This window comes from Bombus vosnesenskii, unplaced genomic scaffold, assembly GCF_011952255.1.
Source record: "Bombus vosnesenskii isolate JDL3184/JDL3185 unplaced genomic scaffold, Bvos_JDL3184-5_v1.1 scf7180000014621, whole genome shotgun sequence".
NCBI lineage: Eukaryota > Metazoa > Arthropoda > Insecta > Hymenoptera > Apidae > Bombus > Bombus vosnesenskii.
In genome coordinates, this window is record NW_022883555.1 from 1,409,950 (window position 1) to 1,429,453 (window position 19,504).

The window sequence follows — 19,504 nt, forward strand, 5'->3', positions numbered from 1 at the left end:
GACCATTAAAGAAAAAGGTAATTTCTTACTTATAATTTAAGTATGATGTGACTCATAGCAATAGAATGTTCCTATGCACATTGGATGTAACTGTTTTCAAAATTATTATGTAGTAACAGATTTTTGTAACATTGGCCTGACAAATTTTTTATACAATAAGAATATACAAGAAAATGTTATTTCAAACGAACGAAATAATAGATGAAATGTATCAATTCTAGCAGAAATAATCATTTCCATGAAATTGTATGCAAAGGAGTGTTGGTTGCAGATAAAGTTCCTCATCTGAAACGATCATGGTATCGATCGTGGACATTAACATTATAGAAGAGGGAATAAAAAAAGCGGTGCTTGGAAAGATAATATAAAATATAAAATTTTTTAATATCTAAATATGTAGATAACATCGCTTTTGTTTGTAATAAAATAGCGTTATTAATGTGTTAGGACCGAAAACGAATTACCATTTGTCATACCATTACAACTGTTTATTTTGTCTATAATGTAACATATAATATAATTGCATAGTTAAAAGCACGCAAAATAAACATTTTAATAAGTGAGATAATTAAAATTGGTTTACCAAAGTTCGCAAAAAGCAGGAACATATTTAAAAAGCATATCTAATAAATATGAAAAGTTTATTTATAAACATATATTTAGTAACACGTTTTTTTTGTTTGCCGCTTATTTTAAGCCATAATTTTCTTTTTCTCAGATACCTTTAATTGTACCAAATCTGTTTAATTTGCACAAATAGGTAACATAATTTAAAGTAATTCAGAAGGTATTTAAGAGTTTTAAAGAATTTATATTTTTAGACAATGCGGAGCAATATTTCTTTTAATTTATACACTATATTTATTATTTATATTTATTCGTTTATTTACACTACCTTCATATTCTAAATAAATAAGATGCCTTACAGGGAATATACTGATATATGGAGGAAATATACAGGGATACAATTACAATTTTAGATTTTATTTGATTACATTGTATGCTTCAGCATACTAAAGAATACATGAAGCAAGTAAAAAAATGTGATTGTTGCGAACCACAAGCACGCGATGTAATAATTTATACACCAGATAAAACTAAACGAGATATCTGTTAATCGTGCGATGTACGGAATAGATAAGACTAAAATATAAGTTAGAAGATTAAAAATAAAATTCAACGTTATCGCACAGTCGCATTAATAAACTTACCTATACACTATGATCACAGTTACATTCATAATTATTGTAAGTTATTACATGTCATTATCGTCTTTATCATCATTATTATCATATTTTACTGTATATATGTACATTCTGGTTATAAATAGGTGTATGTTCAATTAATTAAATATAATCTGGTTTGAAAGCCTATGACTAGTGATACCTATTTTCTCATCAATGACAGTATGACTGAGATAATACTATCGCAATCCGATATAAATGAAGCTTCAAACAATTATGAGTAATAACAATTACTATATCATAATTTAAAAACAATTCTATGCCTCTCCTTTAATACACTGTACACATTTCTTCTTCATTTCATCGAATATCTTCATAACATTAAAGTCTTATATCTTTGTTCCACTTAAATTATTTCTCTGTCTGCTGATATTTATTGGGGCTAAGTCTGAATGTTATACACACACATCCGCGGAACCAGACCTTTTCGATCACCTCTGGCACATAACAACCACTTACTATCTACCTCTAGAATTACTTTCAGTTTCTCTCCTTCCGCAAATGCAAGATGCCCATTATCTGATGGCATTCTATGCGTGAGTGTGCGAACCTCTCTGGAATTGAGATGCGCGATCTGTTATTTTACTAATCTATAAAAAGGAAACAGAGAGGACAACCAAAGATTAAGCACTAAACTTGAAATAAAATAACGAGTATAATGAAACAATATAATAAAGATTATAAATAATATGATAAAATTGTACAAGAATTAATAAAATGCAAAATAATAAAAACAAAAAATATTATAACTTTTGATAATTAAAAATTCAATGGATTTGATACACTTAACAACGCATTGAGCGTATCCACTTTTTCTTTACTTACTTAAGTGGCTTTTTTGTAGGATGGTTTCTTGTGGTACTACTAGTAGTAGGTCGTGGTAAAGATGTAGACGCTGCTCGCCTTTGAGGAGACACTAAATGTTTATCCTTAGACATTACCCCGTAAGACTTGTACGGTAGCGAACTAGGTCGTGTTAAATGAGTTCTTGTTGCTCCTACAATTTCCTGATCCACTCTACTAGTACGCTTTGTTGCATCTTTGTTCCTTACTTCTAGTGGCTTTTTTGGAGTAGCTTTCGTCGCTGATAACATGACCGGTTTTTTCAACGATGGAATTCCCGAAATGGGAGATTTTGTGCTTTTAACAGGTCCTGTTGTTGTATTCGATTGTTTTACCGGAGAAGTAAGAAGCCTAGGTATTTTAGATTTTCCTACACTGGTAGGCGTTCTTGTGGGTGACAAGGGTGATGATATCGGTGGTTGAATTTTTGCATCTTCTTTTCCGACCATTAATTCCCATTTTTCTTGGAGTTTCCTAAATTTCTCTTCTCCGGATATATTGTCTTCATCATCTATTTTATTTTCTGAACTATGAGATTTTCTCGATATAGGTTGTCTATTCGATGCTCTATTCAATGGTGAATGTTCTAAACTATCAGTATAATCTTCGGAATCTTCGGAAGCCAGTTTATCGAGAGCACGAAATATTTTCGAACCTATAGGATTACTTAAGCGTTTTTTAACAGTTTCCATATCTGACTTATGTATACCACCAGGCTTATCGTCGTAGTTTGTATAAGCGACGCACGATCGTGGACGTACTTTTCTGGGACTAGAAACCATTGCACATGTATCCGCCGTTTTATCAAAATGATGTTCGTTTGCAGCAAGGTCGACATTTCTAAAGTTTACAGCCTGTGAAATATTATTGTAATATAGCTTTAATATTATTCTTGGTGATAAAAATTTAAAAAAAACAAATATTGGAAATTATTCGATAATACTAACGTTTATTGTATGATTATTTAAACTGCCGAAACTATTATGAAGTTGACGATATTGATATAAAAGATCAAGCTGAAATGGGCAAAACGCAAGAGGATTTAAAATATGTAAGAGAGCATCCACAACTTCTCGTGCATTTGCATTGGCCAAAGCTGCTACAAATAAACTGTTATTATTATAATGTTTCCTTAAGATGGATTCCCTTGTACATAAATATGCAAACCATGCGTCCAAAGCTCTTAAACTGTAAAGTTTATAATTCGATTATAATATAATCATAATACATGTATATAAAATAATGTGATTTTTTTATATTGCAATATTAACTTACTTTAATAAACCAAATACAAATGCATGAAACTTTAGCATTCCCTCAGTAATAACGTCTTCACCATTAATTTTTTGCACTAATTCATTCAATGTTTTAGTAACTGGACCTTGTTGAGAAGATGCTTCAACCACTTGCCAAACACTATTTGTTATTGGTCCAAATGTTGAATTTAAATGTGATTTCAATCCATCTGACATGATGGCATACAAAGCTGGACATAAGTTGCTAACACAGATTTGAGCACATTCATTTTTGTCATTGTAATTTTGTCTACTATGGATTGATTCAGTGTTCCAATATTTCAGTAACAAATCTACCGCTTTATTTACGGATAATATCATTTCTGGAAATTTACATGTATTCATAATTTATTATATTGTATCGTAAAAATTAAAATTATGTTAAAATTATTAGTAATATACTTACTTCTCTTTTCATCTAAATCCAATTTATTATCTGGACTCATCGCTCTTCTTTCATCTGTGAATACAATATCTTTACTTTGTTCATTTGTAGTAACGTTTAAGTTACCCTAAAATATTTTTCAAAATTTAAGCACGTACGAAATTTAACACAAATAATAATAATACAAAAGTCAAGTAAAATCACCTTATTGTCTAAATACTTTTTCCTTTGGTTTACGGCAAAACTGACAGTCTTTTTCTGTGATTCTATCATATCAGTAGCTTTGGTAACATCTTTATTCATCCTGAGAGCTAAAAACTTTCTTACATACGATCTTAATTTAACATCGGGATCTTCAGTATCTCCATCACTACTCTGTGACGAGAAACCGCTGCGCTTCAGAAATTCTTCCAGTTGTTTTACGTCGTCTTCGCTATTTTCAGAATTTTCAGTCTCTAAGTCTCCGGTATTAGCTATTTCATTTACTCTTTCTGTATGATATCTTTCTTCCGTCTCATCGACATCTTTTTCTGGATCAGCGACTCGACCACGACATGCTAATTGTAAATCATTATTCATATAATATGGTTCTTGTAAAGACATTCTCTTATTTGTTTCAGGTGATTGATCCTCTATTTCTTCTACATCTCCCATTTCGAACATGCTATATCTTTTACTTGCAGGAACCTTACTTTTCCTTAAAATACTTCTGGGTAAAGGTGGTCTTGGTGGTACTTTACCGCTAGAAAATTCGGATTCACGATCTCCATGTGGTAAAGAAATCGATCGTTTTGGAAAAGATGGACAGGCTGTTTTTGTCTTACTAATTTGCCTATGAATCTTTTTATCATTACTTACTAAACTGGCCTCAGAACTAATACTATCATAACGGTAAAGATACAATGGATTGGTTGCATTATTTAACGTTTGTTGATTTGTTGAAGAATCAGTTAATATTGTAGAAGATCCTCGATATCCGGAGGATGGTTGTGTCGCGGTACTACTAGTAGAGGATGAATTATTTGGTATGATTTCGCTTATAGTACGAGTTTTATGACGCATTGGAGGGGATAAACAAAATAGAGGCTTCTTTGTTTCTTCGTGAATATTGATATGCCTCGAAACTTCTGGTACATCGTGCAAAATTTTCTTGTACTCAGTAGGCAAAAGGAATGTTAACGACTCCCAGTCTTTAACATGTGAAAATCCACGTTGACGTAACGTGTCTATATCATTACATGAGAATGGTCTACCAGATCTACCAGTATGTTTCCAGCTAACTCTATTTTTTCCAAAACATTGTGGCTTTAAAGTTACGCAATCTAACTTTGTATCTTTAATATTGAGAAACGATAAATCTGGTAAAGCGTAATTCGGATATACAACATAAACTGGCTTTTTATTAACAATCGTTTCTCGTAAAGATGGATTTTCTTTTTCTTTTACAGGTGGTATATATACTAGTGATGTTTGGACTGAATTATCCTCTGTCTCAGCTATTGCTTGAATACCTGTCGTTTTGCAAATTGGATATTTCTTTTCTAATGATTTGACCCATGCAGTTTTTCGCTGATGTTCGAAAACGTTAGGAATAACATCAATGTCATTTTGGTCGGCATCATTATCGTGTGTTAGATCTGATTTAGACATATTCTCTGATAGCTCTTCTATAGATGCGGATGATATCATTTCATCCTTTTGTTCACTTATCGTTGATGTATATTTTGGAATGTCGTTAAAGCTGTCTTTCTGATTTTCCGTTTCTTGATTGTTATGTTGATCACTTTTAACCCAATTAATAGAAAAATCACTTTCTGGAACTTGACGTTTAGGGATATTATTTATATTTTGCCGTTGTATTTGCGTATTTGTATTAGTACCACTATCACTAGCACTATTGTTTGTAGGCCATCCATTATCACTAGCAGAGTCTGATTGATCCAATGTAAGACTCATTCCTTCAGCACTCATACTTTTTTGTTTCATAAATAATTTTACAAGACTTAAATTTTGCAATTTCTTTCCTGTTGAATTATGTTCTCCATTATCAGAACTTTCTTCGTTTATAGACCGACTCATTACAGATCCTGAACTATGTAATTGTTGTACGTGATTATTTGATTCTGCAGAATCAACCTGTTCCAAAAATATTCAAAAGTTATATTATGAAATATTTTCTTTAGAATTTGAATATAATATGTATTTAAAACTTACAGAAAAATTGAGAGGCATATTGAGATGGAATTGTGTAGCTTGAGTAAGATCTGGCAAACTTTGACTTCTCTTATTTGTTACAGATATGATATTTTCCACACCATGTGAAAATTCCGGTATTGTATTATTATTGCCTGACGGATGACGGGTTATAATTTTATTCATAGAAGAATGTTTCAAATTGCTCCATGTTGTATATATCTTAGAATCAGAACATGCCATTGATAAGTTTAATACATTTTTCAAATCCGCATTTCTCTTATAATATGGTTCTACAGTTTCATAAGCTTTTTGCTGTTTTTCTATAAAAAGAAAGTTAACAGAATTAATTTATACATTACTTATACATATTTTAAAGCATTTACTTTTATACCTTGATTATCAAAATCTTGTGAACCATCTGAATACATTGTAATACTACCCTCAAAAGCAATAGTATAGTTCTCTTTATTATTTGTCTGACATGTTAGTAGCATATCCTCACAGTCCAGAGAGTCGACGCTATAACTACCCCCTGGTGGTAGTATGGGTGTCTCTTTCAGAGGAGAGAAGAGTAATGATGATTTACATATGGAAATTGTATCTGTTGTTGAACAGGCGGAATCTTCTCCCTTTAATACAAAGAGTGATTTTAGAGTAGATTCTACACATTCCTAAATAATTTCATGCATTTTGCAAAACTAGCACAGGTCATTTTCATGCATTGTATAAATTTGAGAATTGGATTCATTAATTTTAATATTTTTTATTTCCTATAGTTGTTACATAATCAAATCAGTTTATAATTATTTCTTTTATTAATCATGCAGAGGAATTGCAAGCAAATCAAGTTTTATTTTCATGTTAAGCAAAATTCATGTCAATATAGATGTTTTTATATTATCTTCAGTATTAAAGAAACATCAGTAAAAGGAATTCAACATTCTCAGCCATTATCATACCTGGCTGCTGGTATGAGGGCTGATTGATGAACCGATGTCAAGTTTTTCCATAACAGATCCAGATATACTGGCATATCGTTCCCTTTGATAGTTAAACTGCCATGATAATGAAGATATAGAATACTTTTAGAATATTATTTACAACAACAATGAAGAAACAGGAAATATCTTAAAATGTTATAACCAAAAACCACTATTAAGAACCATTTATAAATTAAAAAAATAACATTTACCGAAAGATACCTCAATTTATCAATGTTAATAAGACTAAAAAACATTAGTTCTTATAATATCAAGAAAGATTTATATAATATATTTGCTTGCAAACTATCCACAATGAAAATAATTGTTTCTGATAATTAGATTATATAACTTATATTACAATATAAATAAAAGATTGTATAAAATGAATAACATACATAATAATGAATTTTGTTTACCTCTGAATGCTGAACTGGATCTGTACACATGACAGGCAATGCTGTAAGCAGAGTATGGATATCTGCTGTACGAAAGCTTTCCATATCAATTTCTGCCAAATTAGCATCCAAATTACGGGCAAGGTCATCATAATAGCCCAGATCTTCTCGAGAATATGAAGCAGAGAGTGAGGATAATACACTTGGATGAACATGAAGCCCTCCATCTCTGTAACTAGCAATTTATATAAACATAAATATATATGTCTACAATATATAAATGTATTATAACTGTTATTAAAATCTTACCCATAATCAATGAACCATTGATACTCCACATTGTCCTGCACAAATTCAGAGCTAATTAAATCATGTTGAATAGAATCTGTTGCAGGATTGGAGTTACAATCAGATCCTGGTGTTTGTGGATCTTCCATCATTGCAGCCCCTTTGCCTGCACCTAAAATACATTATGCATCATCAATAAGCAATCATTAAATTATACAATAGTTAAAAAACCATGAAAAACAGACCATATCTTGCATAGACAAAGTGCTTTTGTGGTTTGTTAAACATGTTTCTTTTTTTCACCAATATAACATTGGAAATCACGCATAACGCAACGATTTCTGCTACTAAAAGTTACGTGGATTGATCATAATTAATGTATTTACATTGTTTATACTCTGATTACAGCTCATGACAGGATCCCAAGTCTGTCAAACCTTTATAACGTTGTATTCCGCGTGTCACACAAATCATGTAGGAAAATAAGGATTTAGCGTATGAAACTGAACGTGGCATCGGTGTTATTACATTATTACAAGAAAAATAATGGTACATGATAACCATTCTTTATTAATGTAACGCTCACATAGTCGTAGTATCACGGTAATGGTAACGAATTACATTTCTGGAGCACCACGGTAGATCACTTACTCCGACATTATTGATAAAGTTATCAACGATGCACTGATAAACATGTCAGGAGTTTCTCTTCGTGCACCGTGGAATGTTCACGATAGATAAAGAAGTGTCAGCCAATGACGTCAGGCTAAGGTTATGGCGGACGCATTTGAGTAAATGCGCTCGTGTCCCGTATCGGAGATGATCAAGGCTGCGCGTCATCGAGACAGTTAAGAGGGCGTGCTTTAAGGTTAGTTGTCTCGTAATAAATAATTAATTAATCGACCGCAATGTATTAATTTTAGTTTGGGAAATCGATGATGCTGTGAGAGATACATGCACGACGTAGATAGCGATGTGCTTCGAAATGATTTGAATCGCTTTGAATATGCACGTATGACAAAACATTAGAATCTCTTCGAACAAAATTCGATATTTTTAAAAAACTTTACGATTGAATCTTAAATCTTGATATATAGATATTGAATTTCTTAAATCTTGGAGGCATTTAATATCTCATATGTATGATCTTTTATAGTATATTCGATCTTCAATATTTTATATAAGATACATAACATATAAAATATAAGATAGACTTTTTTGAAGATTATGAAGCCACCAAGGCTTTCAAGAATTTTAAATATCGAATCATGTTCACAGTACATAGTAGAAATGTTCGAATCATTTCGAAATTCAAATGTAAATGTTTATTACTAGGTATTAGGCACATAACAAATAATTTGTTTAGGAATTATCGAAACATCGAAATCAATAATTGGATAATATTCTATAGAGATGCTTATTATTTGTTAAATATGATTAAAAAGCACGAATTTCATATATAAATTGATTAATAATATTTCATACCACACCATGCAATATGATGAAAGTAATTAAAAACATTAAGTAAAAGTATAAATATCCTACGTGACTTAACTTTATTATATGTATGTACATGTTAGATTTACTTCTATATTTAGTATCAGATACATATGTAGGCGACACAACAATAGACAAAGTTATAAACATCGCAAACTAGATATAGTAAGATAGTTCATAGTTCACTGTCATTCATAGTTAACGACTATAGTTAACAACTCAATGAATAGCCATACACGTTTTCAAGAATCTTCAATTCATCTTCATAGACAGACTAAAATAATGCATTGATATAGTATAATGAGAAGAAAAAGAGAAAGGTTGTTTTGAATACGAGTTCCAAATCGTACCTCGAATAATTCTTTTCCATCGCATCGCCACGGTCGCTTGGGTTTTTTGTTCTACAGAAAATATTTACATTTGATAAATGTTATCCGAAAACACTCATGCTCACGACCATATGGCGACAATCCGCCCGTCACTCATAGGACTTAGGAATTCATTTTAACTGCGCCTATGGACTATGGAGTACGATTGCTCATGCGGCGCATGAGCATTACCAATCCAGCGTAAAGGGTGGGCAAAAGGAAATCGGATACAACACGCCTGAATTAAGGCTACGATACGATACGTTAGATTTCTTTTGTCGCTTATCGGAAACATTCACATTTGAGTAAAAGATTCTTTCAACATTCTTCCATAGAATCATTGCTTAAAATTCTACTTTAATTCACTCAAATATGCTAATAAAGTCTTTGTGTTGATATTTCAATTCATATTTCCTAGATAAATTTTCATAACATATATATTTTCGTAATTCTCAGCTAATTTAACTATTATGTTAGGAATAACGTAATATTTCATTTATAGTCCTTTTTAGTCAATTTAGATTATTGGATTCCACTTTTCTTCATTGAGAGTTGGATTTTGCTAATTTATTTAGCTTTTAGAATTATATGAAGTTTAGTAAAATTGAATTATTTATAGAATTATCATAAATTACGTCAAACTGACACCTGTTCTAGAAACTATAGATGAAAAAAATTTTCAACTTAAGAAATATTTTTATACAAGCTCTTTGGTAGACAAGGAAAACCTGTATGCAAGAAAATACACTCGACATATCGGTCTAAGTTACAAAAATATTATTGTTTCTTGCTTAATTTTTGTTTCTTTCTTCTCTCATGTATTAAAGTCGCATTATTTTACTGCTTGTCTCTTACTAGGTTAATACCACGAAGAGTAACCTACTAAAATGTTTCAGCAGTACAAAAACTTGACATTGCTAAGTAATTTGTTTTTCGTATTTTTGCGAAGTTTTAGCTAATTTTATTTCAAGATGCAACTTAAATATTATTAAATTGAGTAAACGTGATATGGTATTAGATAGTTGAACCTGTCGAAGGTTGTACATATGTATCTGAAATCTTAATATCAAGTGTTAGTTGTGGTTTTACCCGTCTGAGGAAAAATCTTACATGGTACTTCGTTCGTCAGTGTCGAAGGTACTGGATAATTTTAGCAAATCGCAGAAGAAGCGAGGGAAGAAATTCAAGAGCCAAACTTCGCGACTCGACGAAAATTTTACGCGTGAACTGATGAAACTTAACCCCGCTATCTTTTTGCCAAAGAGATTGAATTCACTTGGCTTGGTTTCCATTTGCAATTTTTTCATGACCAAATAAATCAACAAATCTATTCTAATTTAATAAAATTCTTCTTCTGTACATGATTCGACATTTTTTCATATTCGAATTTATATCCGTACTAGTACCAATGTTTCTTTAAAATCTAGAAACATTATTTCGTACTATTTGGTTTTGTTTTAAAAAAATAAAAAGAAATTTTTAATGACCTTAAATCAAATGAAATTGTGATGCGTATATATTATGAATCACCATACGATCATGTTGCGCGTACATATATACTTAAACGTTTCGGATGTCGTACAATTATTTTTGCCTGTGCACACATGTAAAATACTCCCACACCGAATACGCTACCCGAAATAGTGGAACAAGGCGTCATTTCTTACATATGTAGCCGTGGGAGAATTTTAAATTAGAAGACATTTCTTAAACTTTTCCAGAGAACTTAACAGTAGCATATATGTTTCAATTACATATCCTGTATGGAAATGCAATTCTTCAAACTGTGTGTCTGAATTGATGTTATTATTCTATCATATTGAACGATAGCTATTTACTAGTGACTGTTAATACGCGCAGCCTTGGATAATAAAATAATTTCAACATAAGTTTACTACTTTTTGTATATTCCATGCTTTTTGTAAATGAAGTACTTCAAAAAAAGGAAGATATCTGAAGAGATGCAAACGTGATGAAGAAGCGAGGAAAACAGCGAGGTTAATGATAATTAAACTGGCCAAACATGAAACAGAAGCAAGAAGATCAAAATCATATATGGATTTTATACGGAGAAAAAATTTGGGACTCGGACCTAAATTTTTCTATTACATACATATTAGATTACTACTTTATCAAGTGAGCTGTTTCACTCATTAACAAAATTCGTATTTATAAGCTTAATCATCATCGTTGACGAGTATATTCAGATATTAACACCTAAACATGAACTAAAAATATGTTACATATAAAGCATAATGGATTTTCTATATTCTTACGATTATAAAATAGGCAATTGCATTTTTCATTAAGTCGTCGGTAATACTTTCGTTCCTTCCTCGGTTTGCCATAGTAGAGATGTGGCGGTCGTGCAGGCGCTTGGAATGGTGGACTTATACGACCCACAGAGAACTCTGCTATTTTCATGATGACGCACAACAAAAGCACTATCATCATTTGTCAATATTCAGCGTTTTTATTGTTCTATCACGTTACAACATAGTAGTAACGCTCTCTCACTGGTTAACCAGTTAAAAGTGTCTCACAAAGATTCTCGAGAGAAACTCGATCCAAGCACACGCGTTTTAATAATCTAATAAATGAATAATATTTACACAAAGGTTTATTAATCGTTCAGATGCGAGTATATCGAAGCTTTTTTGTTCATCTTTTTAAAATGTTCACTTTTCATTATTCCACCATAGACGCATATATATGTACATTTATCACTTCAAAGTTACATCACGAATGGGAACAACTCCCGCGACACTCCACGGTCTTCCGTCGCTTTCCTATATGGAAGATATTTGCACTTTGATGAACAAAATATGCACGCGTAAAACACAGTCGATTACACGTCTCTGCTCGAGCCGATGACACCTTTCAAAGATGCCTTTGTTTATAACACACCACTTCGTTTCTACGTTTACATCGCGAACAATGAACAGGCATATCGTCGTAGTTGAACCCACGTTTCCGGTTTTACTGCCAGATAAACGCGACGTCCATGCGCGAAAAGTGTGCAACCGCACGAATCTTGAAGAATTCAAGTATCAAACACTTTACACTGATTTCTACTGCGAAAAAGAGATACATATTACAATTGTTAAGTCTTATGTATTTTGAATTACTTGTCAAACGAAATCTTTGTTTACATTTTAAGATTAAACAATTCTTACTAAATACACGAAACAAAATGGCGTTTCAAATATTGTAAGTAGATTAATCTTGTAATAGCATACCGATGTCTTTCGTGGTCCAGAAAAATTCTTTATATTAATAAATAACTAATAGGTAAAAACTAACTAGAATCATAATTCCATAACCTTATTCTTACAAGTTTTAAATAAGATATTATTATTTGTTATAATTATATGATTGTTTAAAATTTTATATTTTATGGATTGCTGTACGTGAAGTGAAATGTAGATTTTAGGAAGAACCAAAGAATTAAAGAATGTAATATAATGCAAAACCGGAAGTTGGTTCAAATCCGAAAGGACTAGGCAAAATAATTATAATAAATAAATAACTAGTGATTTATTTCATCTCTAGTGGATAAAAAAGTATAAGTCAGAATTATTAGTTTTACATAGTAGCATTTACAATATTACAAGGTATAATATTTAAAATACAATGTAAAATCAAATATTAGATTTCGAATATACGTACATACTATTAGAATCTCAGATACAAGAGGGGAAAGAACTGAAATTTACTTGTATTATTAAAATCATAAGCAAAAGACAGCAATGTAGAATATATCAGCATATTCTGTTTTGACCAAAATATGGCTTATATTCTTTTGCTCGTTTAATAGAGTTATATTGTCATATTTGCTACAGAATTTTCATACTGATATTTATAATTTAGAAATAGTAAAAAGTTATGAACTGCATTCTAAACAGTAAAAAGTTCAGAGTTTCTTTAGTATCTGCAGTCATTAAAGTAACATATCAAAGAGGCGTGCCTATCAAGATGACTCATGGAATTTGACAAAAACCACATCTGGGTATCAAAATAAAGAGATATGTTAGATATAGAAATAGAGAGATATATAGTTTAAACAAAGGTACGGAAGATTAAGAAGATTTGCGAAACATATGTAGTTTTGGCATCGGTCTAATATTCTAGAAGACAATAGTAATAATAGTTGTTACGTCAGTAGACGCGTTCAACTGCCTAAATTGCAACAAGTGGTGAAGCAATTGTTCCGAGTTAATCGAACGTTAAGATAACGAGGGTTCGTCGGACCGATTAAAGCTTTGAAATACGAGCAAAAGATAAAAATTGTTGAAATGTTGAGTCACACTGATTGTCTGAAGATTATTGGAGTAACTGACTCAGCGAAATTGCTTATTGTAATGCATAAAATGCATAGATTTTTTAAGTTGCTGAAAAGAACCTATCGATAATACATTATCCTAAATTTTCTTCAGTCTAATATGAACTTCAAACTCGAAGTAGTGAATTTAAAAAAGTAGCAATTATTTATCATTTGTATTTGATGAGATGTGTATGTATTCAATGAGAGTAAAGAGTATACAATTTGTTTATACGCTGATAATTTATCGATAATGTCGAACGATTAACCTCGCCGGTGCCATAGTAATCGAATGCAGGCTAAATGTAGATAAATAAACGTTCATTATAGTAAGTATGCGCTCGACGAACCTATCGTTGCATTACATACACTGTACAAATTTCTACGATAAAGTATGTAGGAATGACGACCTAGTAAATCAAAATTAACAACAATAGTCTATGCTTATTGTATGTTTTGTCATATGGTATGTTGAAGTCTCTTCAGTTCGATGTGACATTGGCTAGCTTAAACTACATAAAAAATGCTCACAAAATTTATTGCGATACTTTCAAATATTTAGTTGAAATTGTCTTCTATCTATTTGACCATTGTCAAATTCAAATTGCATAAAATATTTGAATCAAATGCGACATCGTTAAACATAGAACTAATGTATATGCCTGCTGCGGAAATAGTTTCCTCACACCTTTTGTCATGTCAAATAAACTTCTCATTTTAGTAACTGGAGTCACACTGGAGTCTTTCGTGCCTTGTCTTAAACTTTTTACTGTTCAAAATATAGCCTATATTTTTTGCCATACTTACCTAACTTATATGTAAGTATGAAGATTTTATTGAGAGTAGAGATGGTCATATAAAATAAATCACTATTTATATTTATTAATATAGAAAATTCCCTAGAATCATGAAGGACTACGGACGCTACTGTTAGGTTAAGTATCCCTTTTTAAATGAACCTAAATGATCTTCATGAACTTAAACACTAATTGTATGAGACATTCAAAAACGGAAAGACCATCTTCCGCAAGTCATACGTTCCGTGCAATACTCTAGCGAAAGAGGGCGAACCTGTAGTTCCTCGTAAGAGTTCTCATGAACGTATTACACAAGAAACACGCAAGTACAAAAATGACATCCTCACACCGGATGCTCACATGATTCTCACGAATTCATCCTTTCCAAAATAGTTTGTTTATTCACTAATCGCCAAATACACCATCACATGTATAAATTTTTCTAAAACTGCTGTTTGTAAAACGACACTGGACACAAACACACGTTTGCTTGTTTTCAGATAACAGGTTTAATTCGATCTGAAACGATGGACACAGATTGTGATCGATGGGCAACACAATTTTTCCACGTTTATTTTGGCGGAATCAGTTTCTGGACCGCTGTCTGAGTCAGACTGCTCTAACAGCGTGTGTCCTGCGCGGGAGAGCGTTTGCACACGGCACGACACGACGCGGAGTTTAATCTCTATTAATAAATACCCGCTTTGCCTCGGCCAGAATAGAGAGCAGCTCTCCACTGCCGGCTCATTGAATGCATACGAGGTGTTTCATATCGAAGTTCGTAGCAAACACGAGTTGATTTCGTCTTCAGTTAATTTTTATCGACAGGTTCACGGCGAGAGGTTAGATTACGGTAATAGGGAAACAATGTACGACCAAATTAGAGCTTGACATAATTTACGGCTTTTTCATATTCTGAGTTTAAATTTTGTCAATTGTTAAAATTTTTCAAAATTTATTTTTTTGTGTCTTTGTAGAATGTATATCAGTTGATCACCAGTTCAAATTTGAGTCAGCGCTTGAACTGCTGTTACGAAAAATCGACTTGCAGAATAAACGTTAAAAATAGCTTAAAGGAGCTTTTCAATTAGATAGAACGCGAAATTTTTTGGATTGAATACGGATGTATTTATGAAAAAGTACAAATTTCTATGCAGCATTTATTTTTATTTTATTTCTGTTATAGGTAAATATAAATGATATTTTCAAAAAGAATTATTAATTCATATACGTAAGTATTGTAATGTTAGCTCTGAGATCTAGGTGCTAAGATATCTAAATATAAACAATTTAACAAATTGATAAGCTCTTTCATGAATATAATGCATTTTCCGATGAAACAAAATGTAAGGAAATTACGTATTCAATATCTGTATTAATATATGCATAAAATTGAGAGAGTTCAATATAATTTAAAGATCGTGAATACAGATTAAGTAATTTTCAAGTCATTGATTATTCTGTATGAGTTACCACACAGTTACCTTTAAGATTTTAATAATAGTAAAGCAATTAATTCCAGTTCGCGAAATACAATAGAAGATCAATAGAAAATTGATCAAGATAACAAAAATTAAAGAAATGGGTAGAAAGAAACAGGAGGACGAAAATAATCACGTTTGTGTCAATCGCATTACAAGCTTTTCTTTGTATGTAGTACTGTAGACCAGTACACCATAATGCAATCACTTCTAGATACTTATGAGAACAATAAGGCATTGAAAAAGAAACTACCACCCTTTATATATCAATGACAAAGAAATATTCATGTTTTGCTATCCTTAATGCGTATGCGCAATGAACATGTTCAATAAAGTACATAAATGAATTAAAACAGAGTAAATATCAACTTAGATATGCCCGAATTCTCACGATAATCGCAAAATAGAATTATTTTTCAATCATCTTTTTGGAAAAATAATAGGTATATCTGAGTTTAAAAATAATTAGTAAACTGCGGAAAATGCATAGATGTACACATTGCATATAATCGCAAAATATACAAAATATACAAATTTTGTCGAGAGTAAAACAGTTTTCTATCTAGATTCTATCTTTTTAATTATAATTATAATTATAATTCATAAATTTGCATAAATATCTATAGTTCGATAATTAAACATCAATTATCATGAGAATATAATGTATTTGATTTTCATAGATTGATCTACATTTGATATGGGTTGATAGAAGCATAAATTACGAAAATGTATAGTATAAACTGAACTCACCAACGCGTTCTCCGTTGCCGCAGACAATACCCGTCGCCAAGGCCTGAAAAATATGGTCACATTATTAATCCTGTTTGCCGGCGTATTGCCAATATACGTAATGTTAAAAAAATGAAGGCCGACTGTTCTTCTTTATTGTATCGTGTTACCATGTTAGAAACTTTTCCACATTGAAATATAATGACATTTAGGGTTGACTGAGTTTTCGTCAAATTCAATATTACCTCTGATATTTAAAATATAGTGACATATTATCGACGGAAGTAAGGACGGCGTGGTTTTATTGAATTCTTAAGTTCTTTAAGTTCTTAATGGTTAAATAATCTTTCACTAGAACACCATTGAATTTGAACTGAAGGGTTGAGACAAGAAACCTGCATTCTTAAGTTATTTCATAAGTAGCAAGTTATAAAATATGATACTATTTTTGAACCTTCACAAATGCAGCGAAGCAGTACCTTGGAAAGATTGCAATGCATTCTCCTTTTCTTAACTTGAGAACTAAGATAAATATTGTTAAGAGGAGAATACTTCTCGTTTCTCTGTTTTATAATCATTATGTATTATGGGACGATCTACCTTAATTGTTATCAAATTGCATATTATGAACTTGTCTCTGTAAGCTAACAACAGTTGCATCATTTAAGCAAATATTTATACTTATATTATAATTCTTTTTCAACTAGCAATTTGTTTAAATTTATTACGTTAATACTATTTTTTCATTATTGTTTCAGTGATAGAAAAGGGATATTATATCGATAACAAAATTCGTATATTTCAATCAGAGATTAGACAAAAAACATAGATGATAAAGTCATCAGATATGTGGGCATTCTTTTGCAATTCCGAAACACGTTTTTCTTTCTACAACCCACATGGCTTTGTTCTACTCTTTCCTTTTCTCTAGAGGATACATGGTATATCCATATAAATCTCAACGAGTGAATAAAGGCGGCAGATTGTAATTAGCAAGAAGAACACGATATACAGAAGGCTGCGAGCATTTTTCCGACGCAAGCAAACAAAAAAGGCCGAGTACTCCGGGGAACAAGGTCACTGGATCCTAATAAGAGTTCGTGCCTAAATGAGAAACGGATGAATCACTCCTGTTACAATTATCTTCAGCTACTTGAGCTTCGTAAATTGATCCTTATCGCCCGTATCTCTAATTTCATATAAACAAAATCGTGCCAACAAATGGTAAAAATGATAACCCCAATCTATTATACATATCGTACTTTGCAAACTTATCATTGCTTTAAGTTTCACAAAAGTGAATTTATTAATGCTAGAGAAAGATAATTTCTGAGCAGATCTTTAATTGTATTTATTTAAAGAAAATTTATAAATACTAAGCAAGTTTTAGTGAATATTTCGAAATGTCGGAATAATTGAATATAACAAACTAAAGATTTGTGGAGTAGGTATCAATAATTGGGTAAATTTTTCAGATACAGCGTATTGATCGGTATATTTGCACAAAACGCAGTGCAAGGCAAAAAACTTCTTGATTAGAGTAACCTTCACATCGATTTTATGTGTAACAGAGGTCAATGACGTATTAGGTTCAACTATGTCTTACAATTAGGAATTTACTAAGATAAGGAGACAACTAACAAGAATTTCTTGATCCTATTTCATTTACTAGATAAACGTCACTGCATTCCTACTTCTGATTATGTTAATACACACACAAGGTGTATATTAACCGGAGAATAGAGAAACACACGCCCACATTCTTCGGTGCTAGAAAACGAGTCGATATTAGAGGCGGCCTAAAGTACTCACGTTCATGGTGAAGGGACAGCTGACAGTCGATCCACGTAACACTTAACACTACCACGAATTATGACATCGTGTAGAATTCCAAGAGAATATCACTGTACGATTATATAGTAGTCGTATATGCATGTCACTTCTTAAAAATCACTCGAAGATGTACTTTCCGGAATGCATATTCTGAGTCATTCTGGTAAAGAGAGCCCCTCCCTGACTACAACAACCCCTGTCTAATGTCGAACGCGCATGCTCCCGAATTTACGGTCGTTTACGAAGAAAGGGGATGATTCTGTTTCGCACTTACGTTCTCTTCGCGTGCGTGGAGTTTTAACCACTAATGTCTCGAGCACTGTTGTTCGGCTTGATGCGAAGGGCGCAATGATAATGAACCGTCGATGGTACGGCCATCCCTTAATGTTTTCGAGCTATGCTGCGCATGCCTAAACACCCTCTCCAGGCGTCGATGATCGAACAACTGATCCATAGCTTCCTATTTAGCTCCAACAAATGTTTTTCTGAATACTTTTCAAAATTGACTAATCCATGTATTGATATTGCTTATGCATAAGTAATCGTTACGAAATAGTGAATGCTACTGATTAGCAGTACTGATTTTACGATACTATTTTCTAAGCAAGAATACGTGATCGTACCGCGATTGCGAACCGACTTCGCCTTTCATATTGATTTTCTGCGCTTTGATATCCGTGTCCAGAAAGGCTGTTACTTCTTTGCACGACCTGCACCTTATGCTTAGGGTATATGTGTAGATGAGAACGATTGTAACGAACATGATACTAAAAACATTTACTTATATGACTAATGTCTTGTATACAGCGAGATATTTATAAAAAACTTGTTCAACGATGGAATAAATAC

The 19,504-nt window shown here is 32.0% G+C and overlaps 1 protein-coding gene across 9 annotated transcripts; it reads right to left on the reverse strand.

Moving 5' to 3' along the window:
• Nucleotides 1-963: 963 nt before the first annotated feature.
• On the reverse strand, nucleotides 964-18,984 carry LOC117240389. Of its 9 annotated transcripts, none has more exons than XM_033506412.1 (13): nucleotides 18,635-18,984; nucleotides 16,844-16,886; nucleotides 7,651-7,801; nucleotides 7,363-7,576; nucleotides 6,923-7,018; nucleotides 6,355-6,592; nucleotides 5,982-6,283; nucleotides 3,972-5,903; nucleotides 3,789-3,894; nucleotides 3,363-3,705; nucleotides 3,035-3,275; nucleotides 2,070-2,941; nucleotides 964-1,798 (listed from the first exon to the last, which is right to left on the reverse strand). In XM_033506412.1, the coding sequence occupies exons 1-13, from the start codon at nucleotides 18,638-18,640 to the stop codon at nucleotides 1,627-1,629; spliced, it is 4,716 nt and encodes a 1,571-aa protein (XP_033362303.1). In that variant the 5' UTR covers nucleotides 18,641-18,984; the 3' UTR covers nucleotides 964-1,626. The 9 variants fall into 9 exon arrangements, with proteins under 9 accessions (XP_033362303.1, XP_033362308.1, XP_033362307.1 ...); XM_033506417.1 differs by having other exon boundaries at nucleotides 18,930-18,947; XM_033506416.1 differs by lacking the exons at nucleotides 16,844-16,886; nucleotides 18,635-18,984 and adding exons at nucleotides 11,771-12,568; nucleotides 14,887-15,261 and having other exon boundaries at nucleotides 964-1,834.
• Nucleotides 18,985-19,504: the final 520 nt, after the last annotated feature.

Coding starts and splice junctions, on each gene's coding strand:
- LOC117240389 (XM_033506410.1), bottom strand. CDS start 11,948: ATGATGATAGTGCTTTTGTTGTGCGTCATCATGAAAATAGCAGAGTTC. Junction 7,577..7,650: donor CAATGGTTCATTGATTATGG/GTAAGATTTTAA, acceptor ATAAATTGCTAG/TTACAGAGATGGAGGGCTTC. Junction 3,276..3,362: donor TTTGTATTTGGTTTATTAAA/GTAAGTTAATAT, acceptor TAAACTTTACAG/TTTAAGAGCTTTGGACGCAT.